The following is a 19652-nucleotide window of genomic DNA, read 5'->3' on the forward strand; positions in this document are numbered from 1 at the left end:
CCAAGGGCAGTGGCTGGTAGGAGGCCGTGGGTTCCAACAAAGCCACATCACACACCTGTAAGGGAGACGGCTGGAGGGCACATACAAATAGCACGTGTATTTAAAAGCCAGCCCTGAAAACTTCCCCCGACGCTTACTTTGTCATCAGCCAGGGCCATGCAGACAGCCTGTCCACTCTGTGCAGGGAGAAGGGATGCACCCGGCAGGAAGGGGTCAACAGGGGGTCAGAGCAGAACAGGCCTTGGACCCTGACTCCTGAGCTCCCAAGCAAGGCCACTGCCCCACCCAGGACGGGACTGGATGTGGGTCCAGGGAAGCAACGTCGCACCCCAAAAGCCCCAAATCTTCTATCCTCCCAACTGGAGGGTGGGGGAGATGGGAAGGGGCTTGTAAACATGTAAACAGACATTACTGATAATCACAACATTTGAAGGATGCTTCTAATTTTTAAATGTAAATGTGTGAAACAGACTGCTAAAATGCCACTGTTTACAAAAATCATTTTGTTACCTTCTCTCCAGGTTTGGGCGACTGCTGCAACTTCTCATAATCTTTCTTAGTCTCCAAAATTTTTTTGACAAGTCCTCCTGTTGAAAACCAGTGGTTTTATGTTAAAGTGATTCTCTGCCCTAAGAAGCTATCCTGTTCTAAAGGGGTGGGGGGCTGGGGGTGAGGAGGGATACTTAGTTCTTACCCTTTCTCTCTCTATACTGAAACGGCTTCAGATAATCATTGTATGATAAAAGGTCAAAGCAATTCTCTCAGCCTATTGTAGACTAAGTACAAATACTTTTTTTATATTGGGACAAGTCATCAACTTTTTTTTTTTTTTTTAAAAGGATTACTCATGGCATAAATATCATATGAAAAACCATTTGAATATATCTTGTTTGGTACATTTGACCTTGGAACTATGTGAATATTTTACATAAGGGAATATTTTACATAGATAAAACAAAATTAAATCAAAAATTTCAAAGCCTAAAACTTGAAAGCAAAATGAAACTATAAACGTAACAGTATCGAAACCTTGAAGCATCATGAACTGTTAGCTCATATTTGAAATCGTGTATCCACTGAATCAGAAGCTGGAGCAGTGTCACAATCCGTGCTCTGCAGGACTGAGACCCGAGGAAGAAGAGGTTCATCTGAAATCCTGAAATCAGACCTGCCTCCTTCCCCTTGACCCTGTTCCCGCCCCACCCCCCGTTACAGCTATGCAGGCCAAACACACTTATCATCACGTCCACCTTCTCCCATCATGCCTTGCAACCAGAGCCCTAAGACCCTGGAGGTACATCAGAGAAAACCCACAGGAGCAAATGCCTCCCTTTTTCCAGTTCTGAGGGACCATGAAGCAAATATCATGAAAGAGTCCCTTCTAATGGCTCCTTGAGGACAGAAGTGATGGTGACTTTTTCATTTCGGTTTTTTGCTTTTGTTTCTTAATTTTTTATAAATAAATAAAAAATAAACATAACAGTGTCATGTTGGCAAGCATAACCGAACAGAGAAGAACTGGTTGTACACTTCTAATGGGATATGCACTAAGAACAAAAAGGCAAGCAGATCTGCCAAAAACGATCCTAAGGTGTTTCCAGTAATCACGTTGTTGTCAACCACCAGTGGTGTTGCTCTAAATCGCTGTGAGTGCACAATGTAGGGTAAAGACACAAACAGCTACTGCTGGGGGGAGCCGGGATTGGGGCACGAGACAGGAAAGAACGTACCTGCAAAAATAAAGAACTTAGGAAGAACCCTGCAATCATAAATCTAAGTTGGAAATACCAGTACAAACTCAGGATATACTTTCCTGCAAAAAAAATTAGAAAACCCCCAGAAACAATGACCAACCCAGAAGCAAGTTGCAGCCAGGCTCCTTAGAGACACGGGGCAGGAAATACACAAAACGAGTCTGAAACATCTGTCCTACCATAAACAAGGAAGCTACAAAGCCCACTGGGACGTGTCAAAAGGCCCCCACGGTCAAACACTGGACAACAGAACATCAAGGAGAAAACTGAGATGGACTGAAATGGAACACGTCAAGCGTGTTAAAAACCATGACATCGTACAGACATCAAGCGCTTGCTTCGGCAGCACATATACTAAAATTGGAACGATACAGAGAAGATAAGCATGACATTTGTGCAAGGATGACACGCAAATTCGTTCCATATTTTTGTAAATCAGCTACTCCAATAAAAATTAAAAAAAAAAAAAACCCACTACCACCACCAAAGCCCTCATTAGTCACCCCTGAAGGTGCCAGGAGACAAATGCACTATTAAGAAAACTGATCAATGAAGGGGAAGCACGAAGCTGGGCCTCGGAGCGGCAAATTCCTGCAGAGGGGAAGCCTCACAGCGTGGAGATTGCCAACCAAAACGTGCTGGAGCGGGGACGGGGCGGGACGAGAATGGTCACCGTCCCCACAACCCTCATGAAACAACAGACTGAGACCAACCTCCAAGCACAGAGACGGGCAGGTGTGATGAAGAACCAACACCACTTGTCAAGTGTTCTTGCCCGAAAAACCTGAATCTCACCAAGTCTCTAGAACCAATTTACAGGAACCGAAGAACATGGAAGAAACCCACAACACTGGGGTGTGACAAGCAACACCCAACGGTGAGGAACTCTGCTGGACAACCGACCAGCCTCTTCAACAAATAAACTACAAGGGAGATGGGGTGGTAGGGGACCTACAGGCTAAGAGCGGATTCAGAGTTAGATCCACCAGCTGCAAACACAGGGACCCTATTTGGATTCTGACTCATACAAACTAGAAAAAAAACACACAAAACCACTGGGAAAAAAACCAGGCATTTGATGATATTAAGGGAGGACTGCTTTTTTTATATATAATAATGGAGTTACGGTTCTGCTTTTTAAAAAAGAACATGTTTATGGCAAAAATGATGCTCTCCAGGACTTGAAAGCAGTCGGCGGAGACTGAGATCAGACCAGATGACCGCTCACTGCAAAAGCTACACGACCGTCAGGGGCTCACGAGACTATTCTCTCTGCTTCTATAAATGTTTGAAATCAAAGAAGACATTGTGCTTGGGAAGAAAACAATATGACAGAACTGTCGACCTGGGAAGGACTTCAGGGGTCATCCAATCCCACAGTCTAACCGTGCAGAAAAGAAGTGATGTCATCCCCACAACTGCCTACGGCTGCCCTCTGGGGTCCTGGCCACCCCCCGCTCCCCAGCAGCTTCCATCGCCTCCCAGAATAACCCACACACGGAGGAGGCATCTGTGCCCACGGCATCCCATCTACTGCTACTCAGACCCCTGACCAAACCCTGGCAGACAAAGCTCATTTCACCAGATCCTTTCATAACACACGGAGCAGACACACGTGTGCACACACAACCCCACGACTCACCGTGCTTCTCATCTTCTAATTCCACCGCCTGTACCTGAGCAGGAAAGGAAGGAGAAGAAAAGGAGATTCAGATTTGTTGGAATCTCAAACTCATGCTTGCATGCATCTCAGCAGAGGTGACAAAATTAAAGATGGCAGAGAACTAACTGAAACGCTGGAGGAAAATTCCGTCTACACAAATCTCTAAGTTGGAGAATTAATTCCAGTGCTGTTTGAGTGTGATTATTAAACATACGCTGTGGCTGACCAACCATTTCAAGCTCTGACATCTCAGAGAGCTGGGGGGCGGCCTCCACCACAAACTGGTCGGCGTCCTCATTGTCAGAATTCTGTGACTCTACGATCACATTTGAGACGGTTTTACCACTTCCTGTCCTAAATGAAAAGAAATCAGATTAAATTAGAAACATTCTCCAGGTCACACGTCCTCATCAATCCCAGCGTCTGGAACTGTGTCTGAGGTTCCCTGAGAGGAGGCCGGAGCTGAGACGCAGTCTGCGAACATGCAGTCTGGGGAAAGCCGCCAGGCCCCACCCCACTGTGCCACCCCGCCCCACGCCGTGCCCTCCTCCCAGCCGGGCTCGCTGCGGGACCAGCCCTGGGCCTGCAGCCCCTCTCCAGGAGAGGCCCGGTCTCCCAAGTCGCAAATCTCAGGGCAGGGGTGGCACTCACTGGTGGCCCTGCTGGCCAGTGCCACCCCAGACCCCGCTCCTTGGTCTCTCGCGGGAACACAGCAGCCTCCTTGAGGCCCCTCATTTGGCTGCTGGGCGCTGTCCCTGACCTACGGCCCCGCCCAGCACCCTCACTTACACACCGCCTCTCCCCGAGGGCCTGCCATCATTCTGGACCAGTCCGATGTCCAGGGGCTCCTGACCTGGTCTCCCTGGTAACCGCTTCCATCCAAGGGCTCTCTCCTGCCTCCAGTGGCCACCGCCGGAACTGCCCCGCCTACTGTCACCCGGCGGCAGACCACCACCAGCTGCCTGCTGCTTAGGCACTGACTTCCGCTGCGCCTGCACTTGGACCACAGCCCCCAGACCCCAAACTCCACGGCTCCCCACCAGCCCCTCCTGCCCTCATTTCTCCCCTACCAACCTGACACAGTCACGCTTCAACAAATACCCTTCAGCCCCTGCCACTATCTCTCCAGCGCACGTACACACGCGTGCACACACACCCTTCAGTGGGATGGGAGGTCCAGAAGCAGTCCCTGCACTTGGGTGTGAGCTCTCAACACAACACCCGCTTCCCACTAACACCTTCGGCTCCACCCCCAGGGTCCTCAGACACTCCCAGCCGCCCGTCCTGCCCCACCAGGACCGACCTTGTCTCGTCCTTGGTCTTCCACGCCCTCTGTACACCCCGTCCGGCCTACATCCCACCACTTCCAACTCCCGAAACCCTCCCCCACATCCTTCCCCTCAGCAAACCCTCTCCATCCTCACCCTCGTCCCCGAATGCTGCCGCCACGTGCCTGCCCTGCGAGGCCTTCCTCCTTCTGGCCTCCGACCGCCAGGTCCCGAGGAGGGTCGAGGTTTTCCTTGGGCTTATGGAGGCTTCCAGATCTTTCTCCCTAAAATCTCCCAACTCTGAATCTCACGTTCTCAGAGATTCCCCGAGAATCAGAGTCTCGCCCTGAACCCCATTATGAGTGCCGCCATCTGCCAATCCCGGGCCTCACCCCTGCACTCCAGGCTCCTGGCTTCACTCTTGAGGATTTCAAGGGCTGAGAAATCACTCCCAAAGTGATGCCTTGTCACTGCCACTGACAGCAAATGCTTAACCGCGGATCCAAGCACCCACTCTGTGGCCTCCCCCACCCATCTTCCCAGCTCTGGCTGGAGAACAAAGTCCACGCGATGCTGAGCCATCACTCCACCCCACGTGCCCTGGGAGGCACGCCACAGACCTCTGGGGTGGGGCTGCCTGTCCTCCACAGGATGTTCAGCAGCATCCTTGGCTCCAAGCCCCAACTAGAGGCCAAGGGCCTCCCCTGCACCTCCTCCCCAATCACGGTGCTACAAAACGCCCCCAGACGTGGCCCCGGGCTGGGGCGGCCCCCGGGTAGGACCTCTGCCCTCGCCCGTTCACCAGCCCCTCTCGTGGAGGACACTATCCACCACCTCCTCTCTCCTCTGAGCCCTGCCCCTCCTCGCCCAGACTCACTGTTGGCTCAGGAGAAAGATGAAGAGCCAGGGTCTCACCTCCTGGGATCTCACCCGCCCGCCAGCCCCCCGGCCTTCGCTGAGGCCATTCCCTCCACACGTCCTGGCCCACCCAGGGGCTCTGTTCCCACAGTCCCCTCTCCCCACCCCGCAACGCCGGCATCTCCAGTCTCCCCCTCTCCACTGGACCATCCCCCGCACCAGAAAAATGTGCTAGCCGGCTCATCTTAAAAACAGAGACCCCTAACTTCCCTTGACATTGCGCATCCCTCCGCTTCCCCCGGCAACCATACGTAAAATACGTCTACGCCGCCTCCAGGCCCCGCCTCCCGTTCCATCTGAAGCCTACTCCGACCAGCCTGTTTTCATCTTCCTAGTTTTTTGTTTTGATTTTCTGTACTGGATCCACAGGTAGATTTGTAAAATTTATAAAAGCCCTGCCTGAGGCTTGTCTTTATACTGCTGATGACTTTCTGACCACCTTTTGTTTTTTAATTTTTGTGCAATTAAGCCTTTAAATTTTTTTGTCCTATTTTTCCCCTAATTGTTTTTATGCTTAGAAAATCCTCTATGTAGAGATGGGGGCAATCCACTTTCCCCGTAACTGTAAAGACATAACTGTACGAGCACGAACACCTGTGTTTTCCCTCACTTCTATCTGAAGTGTGCGGCACGCATGAGGTTTGAGGTCACGCTCTACCCCGGGTTCTCTTTTACTCGACAGCAAGTGCTCCCTGCGCCGTCTGCTGCCCGCTCCGCCCCCGTCTCTCAGCACACGCACCATCCTCACCCATCCCTGTCCCACCAGCGCCAGGGAAGCCCTGCCCCTCGGTGCCAACGCGGATTCCAGGGCCTCACCTGTCCGTCGTCGGCACCTCCGCACTCTCCGGCCGCCTGACCCGGGGAGGCGCGGGCCGTGCGCTCCCGGGCCGAGGTATCCTCCTGAAAAGGGATACAAAACACTTGCACGTTTCAAAGTGGACAGATGAAAACCCACATTAATGTTAATGCTAATTTCCAGGCCGCCATCAATACGCCAGTTAGGACACAGCCTGCAGAATAGTAAGAACGTTCCATTAACCTGACAAGTCTAAAAGTATCCATCTTCTAATCTTACATTCTCGTTAATTTTAAGGTACAAAAAGTAGTAACCTAACTATCAGGAATCAAACCATGACCTAATTTAGCCTTAGGAACGAATTTCCCTAAATCTCTAAAACATTCTACGTGAGTTAGTTACACCTCAGGAACAAGAAAATTAAACAGTTTTTGCTTTCTTTGTACACACACTTCCTCACAATTAAGCCCAAGCATTACACGAGCTGTGGAAGGTACGGAGAGGAGCAGGGCAGCTGCCCGGGTGGGAACCAGAGCACACGAACCTGACGGCGGCTGGGAGCTCGCCTGGCAGCTCGGAATTCTCCGGCACCTCACACTTCTCCTGGCCAGAAGGTCCAACGTCTCCTTCTGGACAGGCAGCAAGCCAACCAGCAGTTCACAAAGAAAGAAACAAACAACTAGTAAATATATGAAGAGACAGCAATCAAACAACTGCAAATATAAATGAGCTTTTTTTCATCTATCATTTTGATGAAGTTCAAACAGACACCTGATATCTAAATTTGGGGGGAGATTTGGGGAAACGGGCACACTCAAACCCTGGGAATACAAACTGGTTTAACTTCTCCAGAAACAGAATTAAAAAGGTAGGTCAATCAAGTCAGCAATTTAACTTAAAGGAAATACAAGCTAAGGAAAGAAGCGGACACGTGTAACCTCGTGTCAAGACGCTCACCCATCAGCATTTACAACAGTGACAGACACTAGGAAACTTCAGGGAACTGCGGTTTGTGAGACCCTCGTATAAACCAGTCGTCATGTTAATGTATGTATCGTCAGTAGAGTAGGGTAACGTATCTGATCATTACACACACAGGCGGGCTCTAGAAGGACATCCATTCGAGTTACGAGCAGGGGCACTGCCGGTGCTTTTCATTTTCTTCTCCATAGTTTTCTGCATTTTTAAGGTTTTTCACTTTGGCTCTGTACCATATTGTTTTTATAATCTGAATAAAGTTTTCTTCATTTTGATAAATATTGAATCAGTAAATAATAAGCCCAAGCTATAATATTAAGACAATTAAATTTACTCTTACTATTTAAAGTAAAAGGACTTTATACATTAGAAAATAGTAAAATCAGAACTTGATTATTGGAAATACAGTTCACACTCAGGAAGAAATTCTGAAATGTATTCTTTTGAAACATATTTTCATAAAATATGAAAATTAAATCTTAACTTGGTGCAGTTATGTTTCCTTAAGTTACTTTCGCTAATACAATTTGTAAAACCTAAATCTGAGAGTACATGTTAATAACTATACACACGTACACAATTTACACCAAACAGATTTACTTAAGGCTATTCCTTACCTGCATCACTAGGAGAATCACCTAAAAAAAAAAAAAAAAAAAAAAAAAAAAGAGGTACATCAGAAAATCAACTTCTGTGTTAGGAAACCTCAGTATATTAAATGAGCAGAACAGGGTTAGAGAGAAATACATAATTAATAATTTCTGATGTCTACTGGGGAAAAAAGGGGTCATTTCCTCATAGCCTTTTTTCTAGTTTCCTACTGCCACTGCTTTATTTTCAAAGAGAGAAAGACAAAGAACAAACAAAACTATGAATCAGAACATGTTATTACATGGAAACAGGAAGCAGCGATGAGAAGAAAGTGTATCCATCAAAGAGATGAATGAAAGAAACAGAAGAGGGAGAAGGTGACAGAGCCTCGAAGCCACGGATGGACTGACTCCATGTGTGGGACGAGCCAGGGGTGAACTGGCGAACACACCTTGGGGCATTTTCCAGGCTCTGGATGGAAGCAAACAAGAGCCCGTCTTACATAACTCAGCAGCGAGTGTTTCTCCATCAGCTCCTAAATTAGAAGAAAGTGTCTCTGCCCCACACAGGCCTGCCTTGGCACTCTTCCCCCAGGACCCTTTCTCTTCAAGTGCCACTTTATGGGGACAAATGTGACCGAGGCGGCCACAGTCAACGAGTGAAGCATTGCAGGGGTGGGTGGACCCAGGAAGGTCTCTGTGTTACACTCCTAAAATGCATGAACACGTGTGCAGAAGACCCAAGACTCCCTGGATTCAGGTGAGGGCCTGGACAGACACCCCCCGGGGATGGGCCCAGCTTACCCTCAGGACACACAGATGTGACAGACAAGCGCCCCTCAGACCCCGGAGCTGTGCACCGGTGGGGGGGACCTCGAGCACTTTGGGTGGCCTGTGGACGCCGTGGTCAGAGCCACAGAAATGCTGCCCCAAAGAGGGCGGCTCTAGGGGTGGGGGGGGCCGCTTAGGGCATCGGGGGGACCCGGGAGCCCTCCAGGACTCCATCTGTGTGGGACACAGAGCCTCCCGGAGGTCCCGCCCCACAGAGGGACAAGGTGAGGACAGGCCTGGGGAGCGTGGCTCCAGACAGAGCCTCTGGAAGACGGGGTGACGGGGGCTGCCCGGGAGGACACACAGCAGCCGCAGCCGCCCTCCTTGCTGCCCTGTCGCCGGGTGCGCGGAAAAGAGGCCAGCGTGAGAGCCGCTGGGCCCCCGGGGCCCCGACGCCACACCTCCAGACTCTCTCCAAAGCCCATGCCCTCGGTGTCGCTGGGGACAGGCCGTGGGTCCCGGAAAGGCGGCTGAGTCACGAGCTGATGCCCAGGTGGTGAGGGCACACGGCAGCCCCGCCCACAGATCAGCCCGGCCCCTGGGCGCCCCGTCCTCACGGATGCCCAGCTCCTCTGCGGCTCCACCTCCTCCCCAGATCCCGGGGCCGAGGCGGCCCGGACGTGCAGGCGCTCTGTCCCCCTCGGATCCCTCGTCCCAGGTGAGCGCACCCTCACAGCCGGCCGCGCCCCGCTCTGAGCTCTGGAGCCTGCCCTCAGGCGTCTGCGCGCCTCGAGACTCTGCCGCCCCCGCCTCCCCCGCCACTCCACAGCCCAGGCCGCTCTCGCCTCTGGACCACGCACTGCTCTGCCCACGTGGAGGCCATCTGAGTAGGGCTTAGCCACTCATCGTAAAAATGCCATTGGCTTCCTGCTGCAAAGCTCCCTGACGTGGCCACTGGCCCCAGCTCTCACCCCTGCCCCTGCCCAAAGGCTCTCCCTGACCCTCCCCGAGAGAGTGCAGAGTCCCTCCCCCCAGCACCCCTTAGGGCACCTACTGGCTTCCGCCCACTCATGCACTCACTGCCTTAGGGCCTAGCACACAGTAGGCCTTCAACCAACATTTTCTACTGGAACAAACTGACAAATGTCGGCCCTCGCCTGGCCGTGCCCCTGCTGCCCCGGTCCCAACACCCTGCACCAGGCCCGGCACTGGGGCACGTGCACCCCTCCATGCTCGAAGGAGCTCCAGGGCCTTAAAAAGCAAATGCTGAACGTGGACTTTACCACGACTTCTTTTTTTAACTGCTGAGAAAAATTATGCCAAAAGCAGAACCCCACTGAGGCGGGACTTAAGACACTCAGAGAACGTCACAGACAGAAAAGTCACAGTCGTGACAGCGCTCTGAGCTGCTTAAAAGTCCTCTTTGGACCTGAAACCTGGGGGATGCAGCTCGGCCTCTGGGACCCCCAGCAGCGACTGAGGCTTGTTCCTGTCGTCCCAACACCCCGGGCTTTCCCACAGTATCTCAGGAGGAACACTGGGGACACAGGAGAGTCTGCTGCCATCAGGCAGTGACTAGAAGACGCTTTCTAGTTTCTGTAAAAAGGCAAAAGTGAGCCATTTGCCACGTTCGGTCCTGATGGTGCGGAGAACGAGGGACTGGACTCTCTGGGGGTGTCAGAGACTCAGGGAACCTGTGGTTGCAGCCATGGCCTTGGGCTGAGAGGCATCCACACAAGCGCGCCACATCTGGGGTGCCGGGTCTCCCTCACGGGACAGGAGTGGCTGACACGGGGCCCCCTTCTCACCTTTCTGCTTTACTGCTGGTTCTGGCTCAGCACTTTCTCGCTGCAGACTAGATGAATTAGCATCTGAAACACTAGCTGAGTTAGTATTAGCTTCCTTTGTTCCTGATGTAAGACAGTTAAATGGGTTATTAAGACAGAACTGGTCATCAGCGGCACCTTACTTATCTGTGCTTCCCCACGGCAAGCTTCCCAAGGATGACCCAGGGCAGCTTCTAGAAAACGCACCTAGAACACTCCTCCCAGGCCTGGCTCTGGGATCAGGAGAGCGCGAAGGGACACCCAGACGTGAGCAGACCCCGCCCACGTGGCCCAGGCAGAGGCCTGGGCTCCCACAGCCAAAGCACCCTGGCCCCCCATTTCCAGGACCACCCGACACTACCAGTCTCCCCTCATCTCCCCACGACAGCCAGGCCTGGGAGTCACAAGCTGCAAATAGGTTGCAACTTCAGGAAAGCAGGAGGAGAAGGAAAAATATTTCTGGCCTCACGCACAGCCCTAGACGTGTCAAAAGCTCCCAAACACTTGTCTCCTGGTTACTGACTCATATGCGAATGTTTATAAAAATGGAAAAAAACACCAAATACCTGAGAAATAAAACATTCTTTCCTAGTAAAAATGAAAGGATGGGTGCTGGGGGAACAGATTTTGAATTGTGGCAGGACCCAGGGAGGAAACCTGACCCGTTACTAAAGGACCCTCCCACACACTCTCTAAAATGGATCCGGAGGCAACAATAAAATTAGGAGAATGTTCCCTTTCCTGAAACACGATCTTATAATTTCTTAAAAGTACTCAAAGAAATAGTTTATGTCGGAATTAAACGGTCACTATCAGAGAGGACTGCCTGACTTTACGCGGTGCAACTGCCTAAAACAGACAACACACAATTCTGAGGAAATTTTTTTTTTTTGATCTGCAAAAACGATGCTGACTTAAACAGTCTGATTCATGTCTACAGTTAATTATTTATGATATCTCACAGGACCAACAAGAAATACCATTAAGTTCTAAAACAAACAAATCTAAACATGAGTTAGGCAGCTGTAGATTGTCAACTTTAGAAGAAAACACCGCAATAACTTTAAGTTGTCATATGTTATCTGAAAGTATCAAATATTTTCTATATTGTACAAAACCCACCAGCACAGGAAGTAAAGTACAAATGCATTATTTCTGTCCATAGCTTGAGGAGACCAATGACACTGCACAATTTTATCTCCTCAAAGCTCTTTATTTCTTTACTTTTTTGAGAGGCCTATGATGGTCGTTTTAACGTTTCTAGTGGTATTCTTAAGTAAGGTTTACTAAGCCCCAAATTCACACAAACAGAAAGAACATAAAAACAGACTATCATTCACTAATAATACTTACAATCGATTCTTAATCAGAGGGCAGGTTAACCAACTTGCCAAGCAACAGCTTTTAAAACAGTAACGCACCCGTAAGAAATTAAAATTACTATGAATTGGAAAAAAAAAAAAAAGTCAGTGCATTAGCACAATCTGCTGAGTTAGCGGCCATTGCTGAGCCCTGCAGGTAAGGACGTGGGCGGAGCACCGTGCCTTGAGGGGGTTCTCATCCCAGTAAGATCACCCGCGCAAAGCTGGGGGAACCGGCTGGGGCCACGGAGTCTGCACCAGTCACTCTCCCTGAAACTCACCAAGCAGCGCAGAGCCCATAGCACTGCACAAGCAGCTTGCTCTTCCGCCAGACCTCTGTGCAAAGTTCAGCTGCACGGAGGTGCTGACTACATCTGAGGGTAAATGCAAATAACCAGGGTTTTAAAATGGGCGGATCTGGCTGGCCCAGTGACCAGCCTTAGCATCATATCATGGGATGCAGAGACACTAAGTGCATCCTGACAGGACATAAGGTAAAGGGCACAGCATCACCTACGTAGGGGTGAGGGAGAAGCAATCTCTTTAACCCAAATCTGATCAGGCCTTTAGATCTAACAGAAATACCGGGGGGCGGGGGGTGGTGCCATAAGTTAAATGACACCACGGGAGCAATCAGACAAACACAGAGGAGGGAGTGCTGTACAGGACAAGCAGCCTCACCTCTCCACAAAGTCAATGCTCTGGAACGAAGGTGGGGGAAGGGGGGCTGTTCCACATTCAAGAGGTTAAAGACACAAAAAGAATAATAAAAAACATACAGTGTGTTCTGGATCCTGATTTTTTTAAAAATAACACTGTTGAGACAATAAGAATGCAGACTGGGTTTTAGATGCTCTTGGGGAATGACAAGTCTGTTGGGTGCAACAATAATTTTACAGCTATGTAGAAACATTTTTTTTTGAGGTGCATGCTGAAGTATTTAAATGGAATTATTTAAAGTATTAAAATATTTTTTAAATACTCTGAAATATTTCATAAAACTATGTCACCATAGATGAAGCAAATGTGTCAGAATGTTAGGACTACTGAATCTACATGAGAGGTACATGGGTGCGAGTCATTCTACTCTTCCTATGTATTTTTCATAATGAAAACGTCTAAACAATAAAACAAAATGAAATGAGCGAACCCGAGCAAAATGAAGACATGGATGGCGTAAGGTTCCGGGAAAACATAAGACGACCAAACAGCTGTAGAAGGAGCGAGTCTCCTCAGACAGCCTGTGTGACAATGTGAGCAGGGGAAGAAGACGTTCATGTTTTGAGAAAGAAATGGATAAATTCCTTGTTGAATTCTTCAACCCACCTGCAAAGGCAAATGAGAACCACCAAGCCCAACCATTGTCCCGGGACACCCCAACAGTAACGCAGGCCGGCCAGGCCCTGGGGCAGTCGGCACGACCCGGCCAGGCGCTGGTCTGAAGCACTGGCCAGGAGAGGAAGGGGGCTGGGAGGACAGACCCAGTGGCCTGGATCTGGAAGCCATAATCAATCTGGGAACTTAAGGAACCCTAACGACTGCTGGCAAACCCTGAATTCCGGAAGCAAAATGACTGCCAGCGCAGGACGACACTTGTGATGACAGGGACCCGGGGTGTGTGCAGTGACAGGACTCAAGGGAGGAAGGGTTTGCGGGGAGGGAGGCTCACTAGGGCCGCCCGGGGACAGGGAGCGCACAGGACTCTGCTGGCGGCCACCAGGTGGCGCCAGGCTTCCTTCTAATCTCCACAAAGCGCTCAACTAGAATCGCCTGCTGCAATGTTCTGTGCTTCTTAAACACTGAGCTTTTATTATTTTCACACATGCAGATGAAGATCTATAAAGATCCATAAAGTCTAACATATGTCTAAAGAACTACCCCAATTCATTTTAAATCCAGCATACCATCTCAGAACAGCGCTGACTCACCCCGACTTGGGGCTCTCGGTGAACTTTATATATAAAGTGATGGGTACTAAAGCAATGGTGCACGACATGTCTGTGACAAGCCAGCCACTTCATGATCATCACCTCATTTACCCTCAAGGCAGGTCTTCTCACACCCGTGTACCCACGAGGAGACACTGGCTCAGAGGGCACACCTGTGCGGCTCGTTCCAGGGCAGCAGGTACGCAGGTTTGGGTTTGGATGCGAGGTGTGCCCACGTGGGCCGCCCAGGGCCTGCGCAGGGCAAGCCCTCACTCAAGCTTCGCCCCGCCCACTCCCCTCTCCTGCAGTACCAGGACTGCCCTGTGCTGCCCCCCACAGCACCCGCCTGTGGCTGAGAAAAGCTCCTGCAGAAATGAAATAAGCCATCACAAGATGCAGCTGAATTGCAACGGGCGTGGCCACTGAGAAGAGCATTTTCATCCGTAAGAACTCATTCTGTCCCAATTTAGGTCGTTCGGTCCGCCCACACTGTTCAAGACGCAGATAAACCACACAGAGCTGACCTACTCGGAACAGAATAACCCCAGACCATCACTGCTGAACCAGTGATGGAGCAGACGGCTTGCAAACACACCCCTCTTAGAAAAGCAAAAACTAGTAAAGGGAGAACGCAAGTGCAGAAAGATGGGCTTATTGTTATTCTAGCTACAGTTACAGAATGTTAAAAAACCAGGTAGATCCGAGGCAAGTTCAGCCTAGAAAAATTTTTATCTTTCCCTGGAGGCAAGATTTACACTATTTTTCCCCTCAAATATCACTCAAGAATTGCCATATTTCTGAAGAATTTAGTTAAACATCACAGAAGACTCCATACAGTTACAATCTTGGATCATCCCACCGAAATTCCATATCCGTACGTCTAATCACCCGGTATCAGCAGGGTGAGGATGTGCACACACGTCACACTGCCAGCCTCAAATGTAAGAGGTGTGCCACGGGGACACCTTCCCCGGGTGCTCCGAGCAGGCACTTTAAAATAGTTCTTGTGGAGCATTTTCTTAACAGAACACAGCAGAGCACGCTGCAGAATTGAAAGATAATTTCTCTAACTATCCACAACACTTTTTAAAATTCCAGGAGTAAGATGAAGAAAGCACTTTGACTTAGATGCAAAGATGTTACACATAATAAAGCATGTAAAGGTTAACTTAAAGCTGAGTTAATCTTCTTTATCATAAAACTTAGCAAATTAAAGCAAACAGACTATCAAGTCATTTCTGTTCTTCAGTACACTGTGGGAAAAAAGAAATCTGATGAACGTTAAAGTGGTTAGAAAAATAAAGAATATGATAACCCCACTGAGATGTAAATCATACCAAAGTGGTGAGGAATTTAAACTAAAGAATATATTTTTCTTACCTATTTCTGAAGTTGTAGTTTCCTGATCTGGTTCATTATTTAATCCAGACACTATGGGGTCTAAAATTTTAGCTGAAATATCATCCTCCTTTCTTCCTGACATAAAACAGTGAACAACAGATTAAACTATTGCAAAGGTTTTCGCGTTTGGTTGCTTTGGCTGGGATTTACAAGGCTTTATGCCAAGGTCACCAACTAACTGTCCCATCAACTCAACGGTCAACCCTCAGCCTCCACGGGACCCGTCTCGGAAGCGCTGGATAAGCCCCTCCCTCTCTGGAAGCCCCTGGCTTTCAGGGCGCTGGCTCTCCAACCCCCCCAACTTGCTGGCCTCTGTCTCCTCTGCCAGAGCCCTCTCCTCCTCTCCGACCCTCGAATCCTGGGCTCCACACTCCCCGGAGGCCTTTACTGCATGAAGGCCCGTGCGCTAATCTGGGAACCCCCAAGTTCTTCATTTTAACATCAGCTTCTCCAGCTCTGCCCCTGAACCTCAGGCCCACACGCCTGCCCGCTGTCCCAACGCCTCCACCTGCTTGTTTCACAGGCATCTTGAACTTAACGCCTCTAGAACGGATCCGCCAACCAGCTTCTCCCAAAGCCTTCCCCACTTCAATAAATGACACCACGGAGGTGCCGGGCACCCCCGACCGATCCCACCTGTGATTCCTCTCTAACAGGCGCCGTGCAGTCCATCGGCGCCACTGTCATCCCTTCCGTGAGAGCGGCCTACCCCGCCCCCCGCCCCACCCCCGGCCGATCTCCACAGCAGTGACCTTGGGTCCCAGATGTCACGGCCTCTCACCTGGATGCCACAGCACCACCTAACTGCTCTCTGGCCTTCATTCCCACTCCTGCAGTTTTAACGGGGGCACTTCTCAAACCTAAGCCAGAGCCTGTCTCTGTCCTGCTGGGCACCCCCAGGACCTCGCTCCCACCTACTCCACCATGCCCCCAGCCTGCCCGCTCACGAGCCCCTTCTCCTGGCACCTGCCCTTCTCTCTGCTGCAGCTTCACCACCCAGCTTCCAGTCACTCAAACAGGCAGGCCTGTCCCCAGCTCGGGGCCTCTGGCCATTCCTGGACGCCCACAGGTCATGTGCTCTGTGACGCTAGTGGACTCTGTCCAGACACCCCCTCCTCAGTGGCCCTCCCTGCCTACGCCCCCCCCTCCACCTCTCTCGGCTTCACCTCCCTTCAAAAGACTCATGGTTAACTAACACGAATGTATACATCCTGAGTTCTCTTTATTGTCTGTCTTCTCCTTCTAGAACATACTCTCCACGAGGGCAGGTACTCCACAGATATTTGCAGAATTAAGAAAGGAAGGCTCACATGGACGATTTCGGCCAGTGAGGGAGTCACGGACGGGAATCCATGCACGGCGGGGGCAGCCCCGTGGCTCAGACAAGGGGGCCCACGGGTCCCCTGCCCCTGCTCCACTTGGGGCCGAGAAGAGTGCTGTAGCACCCGGGCCCGCGTCAAACAGGCGCATCTCCTCTGCACCACCCACAGGGCTCTGTCTGTTTAATGATCAAACGGAAGCAAGGCATCAGGCGGCTAAAGGTTTCGAGTCGCAAACCCTCACTTGCAGCCTCCCTGGGGTTCACTCAGTCTTACCGAGCTGTTTCCCGGTGTGTTCCTTCTTAGCTTTACTGCAGGAAGAGTTACGTTCTTTTTCAGGGGAGAGACTATTTTCACTGGTTCTAGAATCCCTTCTTCCTAACATGAAATTGCACAATGAAAATACGTATTAAACTTAATTTGTGATGCTGCATATTATCAAACAAATGAAATTAAAATGTACCCACTAACTCAAAGTGATTTGCTCTGCTAGTCTCCACTGGCTAAGAATAAGCAAAAATTATCATATTCTTACACAGAATATTTTTTGGATCCTATAGGGATTCTAGTATGGCCTTAAGATTCTAAGTATGTCTAACAAACGTGATGCCCTCCCTCTCTAGTAAAGGCAAGGCTTCTCTCCTCGGCGGGAACACAGAGGGCCTGTGTCTCGCACACCTCCTGGGTGCTGGACCCTTCCCCTAAAGCTACCCGCTAAAGCGAGGCAGCACGATAGGGCGCAGTGCCAGCTTTGCTGGGCAAGGACCCGGGGTGAGGTCAGTGCCCGACTAGCAGAGAAGAAAGAGTTCACCAATTTGTCGACAGCTCAGTAAACCTTAATGTCATAAAGCTGGCAACTCTGATAACCAAATCTCTTAAAGATCAAAGAAAAGGAACCCTACAGTTCAAGCTTACCGGTTAACTCACATGCTAACATCCTGAGTTATTAAAAAAGAAAAGCAGACGATACGACCATCAGCTTAGAAAATCAAAACATCAATGGGGCAATTATGGGTTAAGATTCAATACAAGCTAGATTTAAGATACATTTACAAAAATCAATAAAGCTTCTATATTCCAACAATGATCACTAAAAATTAATGACGGGAAGAAGGGTACCATTTCCAAAAAAACTGAAAACAAAACAAACAATCGAGCAATCCCTGACTGACAGACACACCCAAGCACCCAACACACATCTCGGGAGAGGAGGAGACCCCTGTCTAACTTGAAAGTAGAGGTATCCAATCTTCCCAGAATAACGAAAGCCTAAGTTTCACCCAAGTCCAATTACATCCTGATCCATTTGTTTTGTGGGAGGTGGGATTCTTTAACTAATGAAGTGATTACAAAATACATGTGGAAGAATAGCAAATAAAAGGGCTTAAAACGTCTTTTTTAACTAGTAGTGAAACAGAAAAACAGTAGAGAAAAAACAAAAACAGAAACACCAGATTCCAGACTCCAAAAGGCATGTGGGGAGATCACAGGGCAGGAGGGAAGGGAACAATTATTTAGTAAGTGACCCTGGAACACCTGATGAGTTATTACGAAAAAATAAATTCAGAGCCTCATTTTATACCATGAATTAAAATAAGAGATAACCAAAAAGATTAAATATTAAAACGTATGACAAAACACAAACCTTCATCTCTCAAATCTCTGGAAAAACTACAGAAAAAAGACTGGTAGCTTCCAGCGCATAAAAATCAAACACCTAGGCAAGTCAGAAACCAAACAAAATTAGAATTAAAAAAGTGGGAAAAAAATATAAGAAACAAATACTTATTTAAAAATCGGTGTGGGGGGGTGGGATGAATTGGGAGATTGGGATTGACATACATATACTAATATGTATAAAATAGATACCTAATAAGAACCTGCTGTTAGCACAGGGAACTCCACTTCCCTGTACAGTAGAAACCAACCCAACATTGTAAAACAACTATACCCTGATAAAAAAAAAATGAAACAATAAATACTTAAAAAAAAATTGGCAGATGTCCTTCACATACAGGGAGCTCACGCAAATTAAGAACACTCAGACTCTGAGTGTTTTCCGTCTATCAAAATCAGCAAGCCTTTCAAACAAATCCCCGGAGAAGGTGTGGGGTAGAGGGTACAGACAGCGTCCACTGTAGCTAAAACCTTACAATGTCCATAATGGCCCTCTGTGCCAGTAATTATACCCTGGGAACCTATCCCACAGAGATCGCCCAAAAGGAAGAGAAAGTTTCTGGCACAAAGAAGTTCACTAAAGCATTTATCAATGTCAAAGAGTGGAACTTGCCATCTAAGTTCAATTTCTCAGTGAAAAATTCCAACTACTACATTCTTGCCATACTTCTTTAAGTTTTACAATTTAGGAAAAGGATGACTTTTCAGGAACTACTACTGCTCATTCAAAGTAACTTCATGCTTCCACTGAAAGCCTCCGACACTGCCGGCCTCCAACTGTACTTCCCTGCATTGGACTGACATTCTTTCCCTACTTATTGGTCTGTCACAAGGAGACACATCTTCGGGCAAACCCAGGCCAGGCCCGTTTGCTTCAGCTTCAGCTTCAGCTTTTAGCATGACTGCCAGTGACATTTTCTGCTATGTTTTAAATGCATAAACATCACCTGTCTAAGGGCAGGATGCTCTTGATGTCCGTCCTGCATCAGGACTAAACTTGCTTACCCATTCAGAAGAGTCAGTGAGACACGGGTGACTGATACATATTTCTGAAAAATTAACATTCAGTCACACCTTTTAGATTGGAACACAGATCACGCAGGTGTGCTCTGCCCCTGGTGTCGTGAGCTCACACATGTGTGCAAGGGCATGCACATGCATGTGGGTGTGAAAGCCATATATCTTCAACATTTTCACACAGTCTTTGTTCATTCCTTCCAAGGGCAAATCTGCTTTCTAGTCACAGAAGCTTTTTCCTACTAGATGTTGTGACTAAAGCAAAGAATCTAGTATTGGGTTTCCCTGGCGGCACAGTGGTTAAGAATCCGCCTGCCAATGCAGGGGACACGGGTTCGAGCCCTGGTCCAGGAGGATCCCACATACTGCGGAGCAGCTAAGCCTG

General features: G+C 49.1%; 1 protein-coding gene and 1 pseudogene across 5 annotated transcripts in view; one reads left to right on the plus strand and one right to left on the minus strand.

Annotated features, from left to right (window-relative positions):
• Positions 1-19652, minus strand: part of IFT54 (intraflagellar transport 54) — a 66739-nt gene that overhangs the window by 36127 nt on the left and 10960 nt on the right. The window contains exons 8-16 of one of the 5 annotated variants that reach the window (XM_022568120.3): positions 16850-16951; positions 15234-15329; positions 10547-10648; positions 7995-8015; positions 6944-7028; positions 6420-6503; positions 3648-3771; positions 3397-3430; positions 511-587 (exon numbers count right to left, since the gene is read on the minus strand). In XM_022568120.3, the coding sequence (XP_022423828.2) occupies positions 511-587; positions 3397-3430; positions 3648-3771; positions 6420-6503; positions 6944-7028; positions 7995-8015; positions 10547-10648; positions 15234-15329; positions 16850-16951 (725 nt within the window). The other 4 variants (XM_022568122.3, XM_089916118.1, XM_022568123.3 and 1 more) reach the window with 4 other exon arrangements.
• LOC115802189 (U6 spliceosomal RNA) lies at positions 2085-2184 on the plus strand (annotated as a pseudogene).

This window comes from Delphinapterus leucas, chromosome 8 (genome assembly GCF_059928025.1).
Source record: "Delphinapterus leucas isolate spDelLeu-1000000601 "Yukka" chromosome 8, BTC_Dleu_Yukka2, whole genome shotgun sequence".
In the NCBI taxonomy this organism is placed as follows: Eukaryota; Metazoa; Chordata; class Mammalia; order Artiodactyla; family Monodontidae; genus Delphinapterus; species Delphinapterus leucas.